Source organism: Tachypleus tridentatus, chromosome 10, assembly GCF_004210375.1.
Source record: "Tachypleus tridentatus isolate NWPU-2018 chromosome 10, ASM421037v1, whole genome shotgun sequence".
Classification (NCBI taxonomy): Eukaryota; Metazoa; Arthropoda; class Merostomata; order Xiphosura; family Limulidae; genus Tachypleus; species Tachypleus tridentatus.
In genome coordinates, this window is record NC_134834.1 from 106,917,162 (window position 1) to 106,934,000 (window position 16,839).

The following is a 16,839-nucleotide window of genomic DNA, read 5'->3' on the forward strand; positions in this document are numbered from 1 at the left end:
CAGAACAGCTACCTTATTTACTACCATTACCATTCACAAAAGTTACTAGTTCTTTATGTTTCAGTTTCTTCCCTAGTTGGCTACAGAACAGCTACCTTATTTACTACCTTCAGGTGTCACAAAAGTTACCAGTTCCTTATGTTTCAGTTTCTTCCCTATTTGGCTACAGAACAGCTACCTTATTTACTACCTTCAGGTGTCACAAAAGTTACCAGTTCCTTATGTTTCAGTTTCTTCCCTAGTTGGCTACAGAACAGCTACCTTATTTACTACCATTACCATTTACAAAAGTTACCAGTTCCTTATGTTTCAGTTTCTTCCCTAGTTGGCTACAGAACAGCTACCTTATTTACTACCATTACCATTCACAAAAGTTACCAGTTCCTTATGTTTCAGTTTCTTCCCTAGTTGGCTACAGCACAGCTATCTTATTTACTACCATTACCATTCACAAAAGTTACCAGTTCCTTATGTTTCAGTTTCTTCCCTAGTTGGCTACAGAACAGCTACCTTATTTACTACCTTCAGGTGTCACAAAAGTTACCAGTTCCTTATGTTTCAGTTTCTTCCCTATTTGGCTACAGAACAGCTACCTTATTTACTACCTTCAGGTGTCACAAAAGTTACCAGTTCCTTATGTTTCAGTTTCTTCCCTAGTTGGCTACAGAACAGCTACCTTATTTACTACCATTACCATTTACAAAAGTTACCAGTTCCTTATGTTTCAGTTTCTTCCCTAGTTGGCTACAGAACAGCTACCTTATTTACTACCATTACCATTTACAAAAGTTACCAGTTCCTTATGTTTCAGTTTCTTCCCTAGTTGGCTACAGAACAGCTACCTTATTTACTACCATTACCATTCACAAAAGTTACCAGTTCCTTATGTTTCAGTTTCTCCCCTAGTTGGCTACAGAACACATACCTTATTTACTACCATTACCGTTCACAAACGTTACCAGTTCCTTATGTTTCAGTTTCTTCCCTAGTTGGCTACAGAACACCTACCTTATTTACTACCATTACCATTCACAAAAGTTACCAGTTCCTTATGTTTCAGTTTCTTCCCTAGTTGGCTACAGAACACCTACCTTATTTACTACCATTACCATTCACAAAAGTTACCAGTTTATTTTACCATTCAAATACTTATTTTCAAGTCTTTTCTCTTCTAAAACCCAGAATTTCTAACAATTGCCCAAAATGGGACTTAGGCTGGAAATAAGTTTCTTGATTTCTTTCTTCATTGCACGTGACATTAGCTGAACCATATTCTGATATTTCTGCTTTATTTTTCCCCATTCTTACACAAAATGTGAGCTACCACAGAAAGTAACTACTAGTTTTGTTACCTGTGATGTGCAATTTAGTTTTGTTTGTATGAGCTACAACAGAAAGTAACTATTAGTTTTGTTACCTGTGTTGTGCAATTTAGTTTTTGTTTGTATGAGCTACAACAGAAAGTAACTACTAGTTTTGTTACCTGTGTTGTGCAATTTAGTTTTGTTTGTATGAGCTACAACAGAAAGTAACTACTAGTTTTGTTACCTGTGTTGTGCAATTTAGTTTTGTTTGTACTAAATCTTTTGGAGACTCCCAAAAGTTGTTTATACTTTAGTGAATCATGCTCATAAGATATTGCTATGGTTACTTTAACAGATTGACTTGTGCAATTGATTTGTCTTGTTTACTAGAATGTTCCAGTACATCCCAAAAGTGAATTTTGGGTTACATTTCACCAATATTCACTGTTAGGGTGTGTCTTTGACATTCTTAATACAGTACCATTTAATGGATGTTCCATAAGCCTCTTTGTGGATTAATTAAATTATATTTACATCATGTTGACCCTGGTTGTGATTATTTAGGCCAAATACAATTATTAACAGGTGAATTATTTTGTTCTTTCTGCATAAGTAAAACTTGGGTTTACACCTCTATTGTGGATGATAACCTAGGTATTCCTAAAAAGACCAGCACCCATCATTAAGAATTATAGGGATGTATAGGGTTGTGCATTCATTTTATTCAATAAATAGTAGTAATAATAAAACAGAGTTTCTTTATAATATGAGACTCCATGTTTGAATGGATTTGTCAGGGTGGATTTTGAATGGATTTGTACACGTGTTTCAGTGTCTTTGTGGTTTTATCCAGTGTATGATATTACCCAGAACAACTCACACTCCACCTCAGGTGCTGAGTGGAACTAGGCTGAATAGTTTGGGATTAGAAGAGAACCACTACATGGGTACATCCCTTTCTGTTGTCATTTAGATGTGGTTGTGCACACACATGCTTTGTTTTGTAGATATGTATGGAAATTATTTCCTTCTATCCTACTTAACTTGAGATGAAGACAGTGAGGGTCCTCTTCCCAACATAGGTTGGATGATGTATGTTCAATGCCAACTGGTTTTGGACTGAAGTTGACTGGCCACATAGGGTCCAACATGCTCTAGTTGCTCTGCACTTTGGGATACATGTATTTTAGCTTTTCACACCTTCCTGTATATGGATGGGAATCATTCATTCATTATTTTACAGAATGGAGATTCTGGTAATTTGTGAGATTTGGGTTTTCCTTCCTTTTTTGGATGTGTTGCTTCCAGTTTCTGCATGTGTATGCTACACTAATTACCACACAGGATGAAGAGTATACCTGGTACAGAAGTGGTGTAGTCTCCTACACATGTTCCTCTTCCAGTGGGACCCTTAAATCTCATTAGTGTTCTTTGAATTATTTCAAAGGATACTTATCTGTATCCCTCACTTTGGTCCTTCTTATGATTGACATGAGATTCCAGCTGTGTGTGTGAGCATAAGTAAGACACTGTATCAGAAGTTATGATTTTCCAACAGTTAATATTTATTTCTAATAGATACTTACCTCTTCTCTCACTTCCCACCATTCTTCCCCTCTTAAAACTGGTGCTTGTTTGTACAGGGTGGCCCGTAAGTCCCTACCCATCCATATATTGTGTCCAAACAACGTTATAATACTAATGATGAGTTGAAGGCAGATGTTACCGTGGCATTTGGAACAATAACCCCTGCTCGTTGAGGAAAATGTCTCGCAGAACATGATGTCGCATAATATTATGCAGCGAGAATGAGGGACAGCACACAGATACACTGGATACATAAGATATATGGATGGGTAGGGACTTACGGGCCACCCTGTAGACTGATCTTAAAATTATAGTTAGGTAGAATCAGATAGAAGGATCCAAATCCATCAGGAGGCTGTGTTGTACTGTTAATGAAGTGGTGTTGCATGATGATTTAGATGTGAAAACACAGTTGACCATATCAATTGTGGGGTAAGTTGAAGTTTCAAGTTTTGTGGTATATGAAAAGATTTTCGTATATAGAGGGCAGCACTGAATGAGTGAGTACCTATCAGAAATAAATTTCAGTGTACTGACAAAATTGGTACTGACTTCTTATCAAAGCAATCTATTAGGTTGAGGAATAATTTGTAAGTGTTTTTAAATAATTTCATTCAAGCATTACATGCAAGACTATACAATACTTCAATGCATGAACACATTACAAAACATTTATTATGATACTTTATTTCATGTAATACCTAGGTATATAGTATGCATTGTTTTAAACGAAATTGCAAGAAATTAAATGCAAAAAGCAGATGGTGTCAAAATACTCGATTTTGTCCACTTGACATTCCATTTAATGAGCTGAAATGAAAGCAAAAATTAAAGACATGAAAATCAAACACACCATCTATTAGAGCAAAAAATTATCTACCAAATGACATGAAATATTTTGTGAAAGCGTTTCATTTATGAATATATTTTGTTAACTTGAAAAAACGCTCACGAATTATACCTCAACCCAATACCTACCTGGATCAAACTAAAAGGTAATCTATTAAAATACTAGAATGCATTTTTCATCAATTTGCTGTCCTTGTTGTTATCAAAATGCTTGACTGTAATTTCAGTTGTATCTCATGAAGTACTACCAACATAAAATATTTACCTTTGACCTAGATTCTTATATGAAGCTTTGTAGCACTTGAAAGTGTTGAAAACCATAGTATGTTACTAGTTACTTTACGGTGGTTAGTAGAGATAATGCTTGTAATATAAATTAAGCTTTTGTTATTTTATTATAAGACTTAATTTTAGGTTAAGAAAGTTAGCTCATTATGAGAATACAAAACTACATACAAAAAAAAAAAATCAGTGAATAATTTAGTATCAAATTGCTTAAAAGAACAATAAATAATTGTTGAAAACATTCAACAGAGAGAAAAATAGTATTTGTAGTCCAACAATTTATTACTTAATTTTCCGATAATAGTTGTGACTGAAGTTTTGTTTCCGTTTGAATAGAGACACAGTAGTAGCTCACATAGTTCAAACTACTAGTAGTTTTTTTTATGTTCTTTATTCTTTCTTCAGGTTTTGAAAGAAGCTCAAGAACTTGCTGTGAAAGAACATAATGTTGAATATAAATCTAACTTATGGGTTGGTGAGTTGAACAGTTTTTTTAATATTTGAAGCTGATTTGTGGTTCCTCAACAAATCTCTATATACGTGTATATCTATTGTTAGGATGTCTTCATATTATAATTAATGTAAAACAAAGTTAAATTAACATTCTATTTGCATTCTTTTCTTTGATCCAGAGATGTGGCTAATGATCCTAATTTGTGTTCTAAGTCACAGCTTAGTGTAATTTCAACACATTCATTTTCTACCAGCAGTCATCCACCTTTTGAAGTCACTCATTTTGACATACTTTAAGTATTGGTACATTTTCTACCACTAGTCGAACAGTTTGTAAAATCACTTATTTCAGCATATTTTAATGATTTTTCATATTGTGAGAAACAAGTGTAAAAGCATTAATTTAATGTTACACACTGAATGGACAAATCAGGTGCTTTCTATAACACTTAGAACTAACTGTATCAGCTAGGTTTTTCAAGATCTGTATTTAAAGGTGTGATATTGTTATATGTATCTGTAATGTTGCAGTTGGAGATTTTATTTTTCTGGTTTTATTAAATTTCTGTTTACAGCTGAATCCAATGCATGTAGAGGACAATATGTGAAGGGAATAAGAAAACATGCACGAAGAAGGCTTGGAGAAGTCCACTATAAATATTGTCATTACTTGGTACGGTTGGTTGAAGGTCCTCCACCTCCTTATTATTTTGAACCAGAACCATCTGGTAATGAGAAGCTGCAACAATATCTAGATGAAAGAAGAAATCGTAAAATTATACTGAGTTTGTAAGATTACCTAAAGATTGTCTTTTGCATTGAGGATAATTATATGAAATATTTATTAGTAATAAGACTGTCATACTTGGCTTGAAAAACTGTCTGCAGCTAGCACACAAAAGATCTTGCTAATTTCTCTGTGTTTGCATTTATTCAACTTACATTTGATACCCATGAAAATATATAATTAGAGTTTTGTTCTGAAATAAAGAATATATGTGCTTTTCTCTTAATGAGTGCTGGTGACTCAGGAACTTGGAAGGTAACGTTTACGGCTCTGAAAATAATATACAGTATAACTTTGTTTAATGAACATTTTGAAATAACAGGCCTGTTAAGAGCAGACCTTTTCAGTATCTTCCCTTTTCCTACTGTTTGTAACCAAAATAAAACTTGCAATGAAAGGGCAGCTGGATATTCCAGAGTTAGGGCAGTGTCTTTAGTCTTGTTTTCTGAATGGGTATTTGATAAAGTAGAAAGTTATCTTTATATGCTTGTATTGTATCCTGTTAAATTCCAAACATCCTAGAAGGATGATCAATATTCAAACATTTGCAATGTATACTGGATCGAGTCTGAATCACATACTGTACTAAACGTTTTCACAGATTTAAAGTGCAGTCTTATTGGTATGAGGAATTCTTGTTGTAAACACTGTAGGATACATAAGCTAACATATTTCATATCGTGTTCTTGGAGCAGAGGTCAAGCTTCCTTGTTTCTGTGTGTGTGTGCACTTGATATTATATTACAGTATCACATGCAGTCTAATGACACAAGTAGTGATTTGTTGTTTTCTTTTCAGCAGATTTCTACTTCAGTTGTTGACAGTAAAATAAACACAGAAAATAAATGTGAAACGTTTAGCAGTTCAAACTCTAAAGAGGAAAGGAGTACTTTCGAAACTGACCAATAATAAAGAAAAAGTTAATTCACCTCCCAAGACCTGTTGATAGAACTCTGTCATGACAGCATGCATCTCATGAACACATCTGTCCTGCATATACCAAACACAATGGGGGAAGGAGCTTAACACTGATAAACCTAGTATGATCAGTATGGAATCCAGCTTTGTGTGGATCTTTTTGTTTTATATGTATTAAAGACATCTTGCTATAGTGGGCATTTGGATACATTCAGAAAAGTGCCCTTAGTTGAGGTTCTACTGTAGAAACCAACTTTTCTTGAAAACAATTTTATGCAATCTTAAAAGCAGAATAAAATATTTCATAATTTGTTTTGTTTTTTCTAATGAAGTAAAACATTAAAGATTATTCTTTTTACATTAGACTAGTAAATAAAATTAGAAGTAATTTATTGTCCATACCATAATTAGTGATATGTAGTTCAGGTTTTAAATCTTCCACATTCTACTGCTGCTAGTTATCTACACATTTAAATATTGAGAGAAACAGGAGGCTATGTTTAAAATCTGGTGATTTATAATTTTTATAATTATATATTTAAATACTGTGTTTTTGAAAGAAACTCGTGAAAAACAAATTATGTCAATGAAGATAAGTTATAATTGAAACATTGAAATCTAAAAGAAATTATCTTTTTTTGACTGGTTGGTGTCTGCTGTGAACTTTTAATAGCATAACACAAACCAGTAACATGCAGATTGTTATCAACACTACAAACTTAACACAAACCAATAACATGCACAGTATAAATAGTAATAACAGCTTAACTTGGTATCATGCACAGTATTATGTGTATGAATAGTTTAGGTTAACCCTTTCCTTACAAACTATGGGCCAAAAAGATATATCATCTCATTTGTTCATTTGTATTCAAAATTTATTCAAGTACTATTTTTGAATTCATGTCTTTAATATTGGTATCAAACTGTAGATTATAATTCAAATTTTAGTATTGTATATTAATTTAAAAGTAAATATTAAAAACACCTACTGTGTCACTTGGTACGTTGAATGCAGCGCTGGTTCAAATTAGATGTCAAAATATAGAATATAAAACAAGAACCTTCTGTCTTTTATATCTGCCAAGATATTTTTCTCATGTACTGAGCCAAACACAGTGACCCCATTTAACTCTCTTCATTTTTGGAAACAGTACCTTATATACCTTTCTATGTGTGACTAACCAATCGAAACGTTAGAATGCTTCCGAAGTGGTTCTTTCAGGCATTTGCAAGTATAATGCTATCTCTTTCTTTTAAAACGAACTTTCTTGCTGGTATGTTGAGATTTTAGTCTATTTGAAATCACATACTGTTTTAGACCCCAAATACAGCTTAGTTACTAAACTTGATAAATTACAATGGAATTCTATGGTACTGATATGGTAATTTATGATATTTTTGTTCATTCAAGTGTATATATAAAACCTTAAAATTATTTCCTTTCACATTTTCCACGTGCAAAATTTCTCAAGGTTTAGCAACCTAAGATTGGCAATAACTTGAGTACAAAGGTTATAACTAGATGACTTTACTTTTCTATTTACTGTTCAATGTCTTAAGAAAAATATACACATCTGTATCATTATATAATGTATCGTCACCGAGATGAGACTGTATTTTACAAATTACTAGTCTACTAAAACACAACCAAGATAGGTCACTTTTATATTCTAGAATATGGTAACATTAATGCTCATGCACTGCATCAGTATAACTTTTGTGATGTTAGCCAGCAGTGGTTGAAAGGATCAATATAATAAAAAAATATATATAAGTGTATGTGTTTTCAAATTATAATGTGTAGTCATTCTCGGAAAACAAAAATATAATTTTTATCTCATTTCATGGTGGTTACAAGATCAGTCAAATTTATTGAATATATATAGAAATTGCGATTAGGTAGTGAAAATAACAAAATATAAAGCTTTTTCTTTAATAGCATTTGATAATTATGTTGATGCTACTGAGACTTTTCATGTGAAACTTGACAACTTTTTCATGCTTAAAAATATTTTTATTTTTAAAATGAAACTCACTCTGCAAGTTGCCTAGTAAATAATCTGAAAGAAAACACGTATGGGTAAATCTTCAATTAAAAAATCGTAATATTTAATTTAAAAACCTGATATTTTGTGTATACAAGTGCCAAAGTGTTCACCAATAACCTGTAAAATTGTGTAAACATGTATACGTTATCAAAAATTATAGTACAGGGGCGGCCAAACTTGCTTAACGTAAGAGACACGTACGATAAATTTCAGATGTTTGAGAGCCGCAAGACATAAATATTACACACACATGTTGTTACATAAATATTAAGAAATATATGTTCGTAATAATATTTATTCTTTTATGTAGCTTTTAAACTGTTAGTGTGTATTAGTTTCAGTAATCACGAAGTATTCATATATATATACCAAATGTTTTCAAAATCATGGCTAATTATTATTCTTTTAACTATATTGAGCGTATTTAATGCAGTAATGAACTACGGAAACATCTAAGAAAAATATGCAAATTTGCATTTTATTAACGTTAAATGGGACTGCCAAAAAAAAAGTGTAAAAACAGATATTTTTAATGATACTTGTCTTAGTAAATATCTGGTCATAACATGGAGAAAAAAAAATATGTAAAACAATAAAATTAGAGATATTTTAAGCAGATACCATCTTACAAAATTTTAATCTTATCATAATATTTTTCTGACACAAACAGACTGATACAATTATCAGGCTGTTTACTGTCAGTAGAGGGCTTGCGATTTTCCATCTTGGTTGTGAGTCGTTGAAATCCCGGCTTATGTGTTGTTAAGGCTCTACGAATTAGCTTCGTCCGGTGTTGATTAGTAAGGATTGCACGTTTCAGAGTAGATCGCTGATTGAAGCAGTCCAAATGCGATAATTCGACCTTTTAGGTCAAATTGCGTAAGACTTAGACATGTACGATAACATGATTCTTAACGTTTTTATGTAGTAGTAGTACATTACTGTGGAATCGTGGTCATACAAAGATACTGTAAAGAACCAACAAGTTAACAAAATCAATTTAGGATTGTCTGAAAAACTGCATGAATTGAACAAGTTCATGTGAGCAACGTTAGTGGCCTCAGTTGCAATGTATTAGTATTCGGCCTAATGTTAGTGTTGTTACCTGAGAACTGAGTGACAGTAACGTTAAGCCTAAATACGATAACAAGTTTACTCTTAAGTAGAGGAAACTACTGTAGCCTGAAGTAATGAAGTGGACTATCCCCAATTTCAGGCCGTCGTTTTGAATTTGCCTTCGCATCCAGGCATGAAGATAAAGTTTCAGACATATGCCTATTTTGTTGGTGTATGGTTTGTTGTCTCATTTAAAGTCCACAGGTCAAAGCTGAGCTCAAAGTTCAGATTACAACTCACTCTTCAGATATTTGATTAGGATTAAAGTACTCTAACCTAAGCTTAACACAGTATGTAGTAGTTCAATGTGCAGTACAATATATGTATAAAAACGGCTCGTTTGGGTTGAGAAAATGTTTATGTAGATAAGTAAACAACGTTTCGACCTTCTTCGGTCATCTTCAGTTTACAAATAAAGAAAGATATCTGACCATATGTTTGAAGGGGTTTGTGTAACTGAGTGTAGGAATGTAGAGGGCGGACTTAGATGTTTGAATATATATATATATATTAACATAGGTATAAAGGTGTTCCTTTATATTGGTTTATTTTGGGCTTGAGTTGTTGTATAAGTAAGGCTTCTTTAATTTTGCGTTTATGTTTGTTTCATTATTTAGTATTTGAGTGTTTTCTATGGTTATATTGTGTTTATTTGATTTGCAGTGTTCGAAAACGTGTGAAGGTGACTTTTTGTGTTTTTTTAATCTGGTTTCCATTTTTCTTCTTGTTTCTCCAATATAGAAGTCGTGGCTGTTATCACATTGTATTTTATAAATAATGTTGGTGTGGTGTTTGTCGGTGTAGTTTTTACATGGTATAGACTTTAGTTTTGTGCCTGGTTTTCTAATAAATTTTGTATTAACTGGAGTGTCATATTTTTCACTACTTTTGCCAAATGTTGGTTATTTTTCTGCTGATATCGGGATTATATGGTATGCAGCAGAATATGGTTTCGTGATAGTTACCTCTTTCTTTCTTTGTGAACCTGACGATGACCGAAGAAGGTCAAAACGTTGTTCGTCCCTCTACATAAAAATTTTCTCAACCCAAACGATCCGTTTTTACATATATATTTTTCTCTACAAGTTGGTTTTCTCGTCATCGCTCATAATGTGCAGTACAGTTTCCAATTGATTACATGTTATGTTTGTGTACCAGTACAGAACTATCACTGTGTATATAGCCTGATACAGTATGTGTTGTTGATCACAAATTGTCTTGGAATACTTTTTGGCTTAATGGATTTGCATATTACCATTGACATTGCTTCTTGCACACACCTACCATAACAAAAACAACCTCGATGAAACTTTTGCAATCACTGAAAACTAGTTATCCTAAAATGGATTGAAGCCAGATTGGTCTCGAATGGTTTTCAACCAATCAGAATGAAGCAAATCAATAAAGGTATTTATGAATTCATGTTTATGTGTTAATGGACCTAGGTCCTAGAATAACTTTCTGACAATCTTTGTCTGAATGTAGACCTAGAGTATGGTATGTTTGGCTGTTTTACCAACGTTTTTATTTATAAATTTCAGTGTTTTCTAATCATTATAGCTATATATGATCCATATTTATTTGTTTTGTTTTTTTGTTTCTGTAGTTTTCAGACTGCAAGATGAAACGTATTCAATTAAGTGGTGCATAAGAAAGAAAACTGACAAAAAAAAAACCAACAAAAGGCTTTGGGTTTAATGGCCAAGACTAGAAAGCTATTTTTTTTACTCAACTTACACAACATAATATTCCAAATCAAAACCCATCTCTGCCATTAGAAGTCATTTGTATTGCACCTGACTCTGACAAGATTGAAGTTGAACCAAGCTCCACGCCTACAAGTGCCACTTTGTCCACTTCAAGGTCAGAACATTGTGATGACGTTCAGGTGTCACAGGCTGGTTCAACTGGCACAAGTCTCACAACTGATCTCACTTTACCTGTAAATTGTCCTGATATCTCTGGTGTTAATGTTGATGAAAGCTGCTATACAAGACAGTTTGAAGTTGAAATAATTGCTGAAAATGAAAATCTACTGGACTTTGGTAAAATGCTTCAGTCTACAAAAGATGAAGAAATTAAAGCAAAAGATCCAGGGTTGTAGCTCGATTTCTCTGCTGATGATGTGGCTTACTGGATTGCTTGTGGACCCACTGACTGTCAATACCACAATGGGCCATTTCGCAAATCTTGCCAGACTTTTAATATTGGCAAACTAACGAGATACTGTTTGCAAAAACCTTTTTTTGGGGTAAAAGCCACTGGTGAGCAATACAAGAGAGAGTGGTTATTGTATCCGCCATCAACATGGTCAGTTTACTGCTTTGTTTGTAAACTTTTTGCCCCTTAAGTTTCCTCGCGTTTTGTTGAAAGAGAAGGGTTCAGTGACTGGTGAAATACTATTGTAATTGCTCATCATGAAAGAAGCACTACTCACCGAGACTCTATGCTAACATACTTAACTCACAGACAAGGTTTAGGTTTGAGACAAGAGTTGGAAAAACAAATTAAAGAAGAGTGCAATTACTGGGAGCATGTCTTGGAGCGTGTAATAGCTGTTATTTGTACATTAGCTAAATGTGGTCTGGCTTTTTGAGGAACAAATGAAAATTTGGTTCAGTGTAGAATGGCAATTTTTTAGGGCTGCTTGAGCTCATAAGTTAGTTTAATCTATTTTTAGCATGACATATTTAGAAATATGGAAATTATAAAAAAGGAAATCCTTCTTACTTGTCCAAAACCACCTGTGAAGAACTCATTGAACCAATGGCTCAGAAGGTCCATGCGTTCATTGTTGATGAAGTAAATTCTTCTGGTTATTTTAGCTTATCAGTTGACTCGACGCCATATCTATCACATATAGATCAGTTAAGTGTTGTACTTCAATACTTAAAAGATAGGCAGCCTATTGAACGCTTTTTAACATTTATGGAACTGAAAAGCCATACTGGTGAGAAAATGGCAAACCAGGTACGTGAATTTTGCAAACTTAATTTTTCAAAATGTAGGGGTCAGTTTTACGACAATGCTGCTAACATGTCTGGCCATTATAAGGGGATGCAGCAAAAGATTTTAGAACAAAATAAGTTTGCCATATATGTGTCCTGTGCAGCTCATTCACTAAATCTGGTAGGCCGAAGTACTGTTGACTGCTGTCAAGTGGCAATTAATTTTTTCTCTACAATGTATTTGCTGTATACATTTTTTTTCAGCCTCAACCAGCCGGTGGAAAATTCTTAAAGCTTATCTTGGAAATGAAAGCGTGTTAAATCTCTCTGATACAAGATGAGAAGCACATTCTATGGCAAAAACAGCAATTTTGAAGTCTTTCTTTAAGATTTTGGAAGCTTTAGAATATCTAATTGAATACTAGTCACAAAAGGAAAACACTAGAAGAGAAGCAGACAATATTACATATAAGATGCAAAAGCTAGAATTTGTTTTTATGTTGATTATGTGGGATGAGATTTTGCAAATATTTCATAAAGCAAGTCAAGTTCTGCAAAATGAGGATGTGAACTTAAAAACCTGTGCAGATCTGTACAGGTCGTTAGCTGACCAACTACACACTTTAAAGGATGACTTTGAAAGATGTTTGAAGCTGTTGCAAAGGAAATACTACCAGATGTTGATACTAATGCAGCTCAAACTCGCAAACGTTTCAGAAAGAAGGTACTCAATGACGGAGATACACAAGAAGTAGATCTGAATGCCAAAGATAAATTTCGTATCACCACCTTCTACACAATTGTTGACAAACTAGAAACCCATATGAGAAGAAGAAGAGAGGTGTACAAAGAAATATCAAACAGGTTTTCTTTCCTAACTGATGCTCCAAATGATGTCTGCTGAAACTGAAAGGTACTCTCAGTGTTTCCAAGCGCTGCAAGCCACAGGTGTCCATCGTTAGTATCAAACGTCTGCCCAGAGACGGTATCCTTGTTCAAGGGCTGCTGACCTAAATAGGTTAGTGAAAGAATGGCCAGCAGACGCGTTTAAACCTGGCAAAATCAAAATTCACTTGCCAGGAAGCAAGCCGCAGCCTAAAGCTATTGTTGTAAGAGGGATTCACCAAACTATAAACCTTGACACTATTACCCAAGCATTAGACGAACAAAACATACCACATACTAACATACAACGGATAATTTCTAAAAAAACACAAGCACCCACAAACCTAATACGAATCGACATTGATGACAGTTACAATATATTAAATTTCATCAATAATGGAATAATGCTTTGGTATCAAAGATACCAAGTGGAACAGTTAAAAACTCTTGCAATTGTAGTAACTCAATACTACAATTGCCAAAGATATGGACACGTTTCTGCGGCATGCTTAGCAACACCGAGGTGCTGCGGCTGTGGCGGGGAACACCATATCTCCGAATGCAAAAAGGAAAAAGAAACACTCAAATGTTGTAACTGTGGTCAAACCCACACAGCCAACTACAAAGGATGCGACAAATATAAACTAATAAAACAACGTAGATATCAGATAAGAACAGCATCGTCAGAACAGGAACAACCAAGTACAAATAGGCAACCAAAAAACAGACATAACAACAGAATTTAACAAAACATCTAAAACTACGTATGCACAAATGTTAAAAGGACACAAACCCCCAAAACAGCGAGAACAGGATATTATTAATCAAGAAAACAACACCTTAACACAAACACAAAAGCCACAAGAGAACAGCACCACGCTCCAAGAAACAAATGCTAACACACTTGATAAAACAAGCCTTATGACTACCATAATCAAAAACATATTTACAGAATTTATAAGAGAATACACGAAACCAAACCAACTGTATTGATATGCTAATTAATATCTTTAAAAAACACATCACACCTCATATACCATACATAATATCAACACTTACCGGATACATGCTTACAACATAATGTTCACAGTTGTATATATATCAACATCCATGGTGCAATAGCTTCCAAGAAACACGAGATCGAAGACCTTGTACAAGAAACTAACCACCACATTATAATAGTAAGAGAAACTCTAATATACAATAACAATAGTTTTAAAATACCAAATTACACAACAATAAGGAAAGATAGAATAAACAAAAATGATGAAAATAGAGGCATTATGCTGCTTTACAAAACGCAACTATCAGTTATAGAAATTAGATTGAGCAGTAACAACGAACATGTTACAGTGGACATTCTGTAAAGAAACAAAACAAAAGTAACTGTCGCAGGAATATACTGCTCACCAAATAAACAACTAGATATAGCATTACTGAACAACATCTTTTCCCACAACCATAACTCTATAGTCATCAGAGACCTAAATAGTAAAAATGTTAACTTTGGATGCAGGTGCACAAACAACAATGGAAGAAGTCTCTTACAGTTCATAGATGACAACAATATAGTCCCATTAAACGATACCACCCCTACACACATAGCGTATGCCACAAACTCCAGTGGCATACTTGACCTGTGCATTTGCACATATAATCTGAGCCAAAAACTAACAATATTTCAGGTAGGAAAAGATGTCAATAGTAATCATCTACCAATATTTTGCGTCTTCGATCTCGTCCCCCATAAAAATATGACCTTCAGGAAATAAAATTTTAATTACAGTAAAGCAAATTGGCAAAATCATAAACAGGAATTAGACAACCTTTTACCTAATAAAGTTATAAAAGAGGTTAAAACCTATATTGAAATTGATAACTGCTGTCAAACAATAACGGAGTGCCTTTAGAAAGGCAGCCAAGAAAACAATACCAAAATAACACCATAAGACAACAAACAACACGTGGAAACCCAATACTAAAATAATTATCCTAATCAAGAAACGAAGACAATTAAGAAGACAGTTCATGATAATAAGAGACAAAGAAACAAAAACGCAAATAAACAACATAAGAAATCACATCAGAACACAAAAACAATAAAAACAAGATAAATGGGACAACTTCTGCTCAAAACTAAACGATAAAACTGACCTGAAAAAATTCTGGACACACCTTAAAAGACACATCAACGATAATACAGTCGCAAAGAAATATCCTGCACTCGAACACAATAATACAATAGCACACTCAAATAAAGAACAAGCCAAAGCTTTCAAAGCTTAACTTCAAAATACATTTAAAACTCGTTCTGATTCAGATATGAATACATATTTCTACAATAAAGTCACCAACCATATACTAAACAATTTGAACCAATTTTTCCAATAAACATAACTAAGACAAACAGAAAACCTATCACAAACTATGAAAACACGATACTAACGAAAGAAATATCCCTACAAGAACTACTTGAAGCAACAAAAAACAAATCTCCAGGTGAAGATGAAATACAATCCATCCTTCTAAAAAAAAAAAAAAGGGGTCACTCCGAAATTGTTTGACCACCTAAAAACACTTTTTAATATATCTCTATCCTCAGGATACATCCCAGTTTCTTGGAAGCTCGCTAATATATTAATGTTCCATAAGAAAGGAAAGCCAGCAAATAAACCTAATAGCCACCGACCAATCAGCCTGGCCAGCTGTATAGGCAAAATTCTCGAAAGAATAATCTGTAATAGACTCTCCACATTCTTGGAGATAACATCAAAATTACCAAATGAACAAAATGGATTCAGAAAGTTTAGACAAACGAGAGATCACTTAATCAGATTAACCGAAACTAAAATAAATAGCTTCAATAAAAAAGAATGTACTGTCGCTTGCTTCCTTGATATCGAGACAGCATTCGACACTGTATGGCACGATTGTCTGAGGTTCCGAATGAATGAAATGGAACTACCGAGTGGAATTATTCGCTGGCTATCTAACTTCTTGGAAAATAGAAAGTGTACAGTGAATGTGGAGGGCACCTTTTCTGAGAACTTTACTCCAGAAGCTGGTATCCCTCAGGGAGGGGTGGTTAGCCCTATACTCTTCATCATGTATGTAAACAATATGCCATTGGAGGATTCTGATCATGGATTCTCTTCACAGTTCGCAGATGATGTGGCAGTCTGGAAAAGTGCCGCAACACATACGATAGCAGCCACCAACATACGACCGCAACTAAATAGAATAAATAAATACTGTCAAAAATATAGAATAAAAATGAACACAGCAAAAACACAACTCGTAGTCTTTACGAAATTGACAAAACACAAAAAACTACAGCCAGAATTATATATAAATAGTCCACTACTTCAGACTGCACCATCGGCAAAATTTTTAGGTCTAACCTATGATTCAAAATCCACGGGGAGGAGGAAAGGTCAAAGAGAACGTGACCCTCCAGGGTATGAACATATCGAAAGGTCAAAGAGAGCGTGACCCTCCAGGGTATGAACATATCTTACCCAAACACAGAGAGATTAAAGTGAGAATTGCTAACATGGAGTGAAAACAAATATACAGTAAAGATAGTTCTTTTTATTATCATTAATCAAAGAAGTGATTTACCTCATCATTTCTAAATAAAAGGCTTCAGTCTTTGC

The 16,839-nt window shown here is 33.9% G+C and overlaps 1 protein-coding gene across 5 annotated transcripts in view; it reads left to right on the top strand.

Annotated features, from left to right (window-relative positions):
* The window catches only part of mRpL22 (mitochondrial ribosomal protein L22), a 31,844-nt gene extending 26,359 nt beyond the window's left edge, over positions 1 to 5,485 (top strand). For all 5 annotated transcript variants that reach the window (XM_076463031.1, XM_076463032.1, XM_076463033.1 and 2 more), the window contains exons 5-6: positions 4,431 to 4,500; positions 5,054 to 5,485. In XM_076463031.1, the coding sequence (XP_076319146.1) occupies positions 4,431 to 4,500; positions 5,054 to 5,271 (288 nt within the window). In that variant the 3' untranslated portion in view covers positions 5,272 to 5,485. The remainder of the gene's footprint in view (positions 1 to 4,430; positions 4,501 to 5,053) is intronic.
* Positions 5,486 to 16,839: the final 11,354 nt, after the last annotated feature.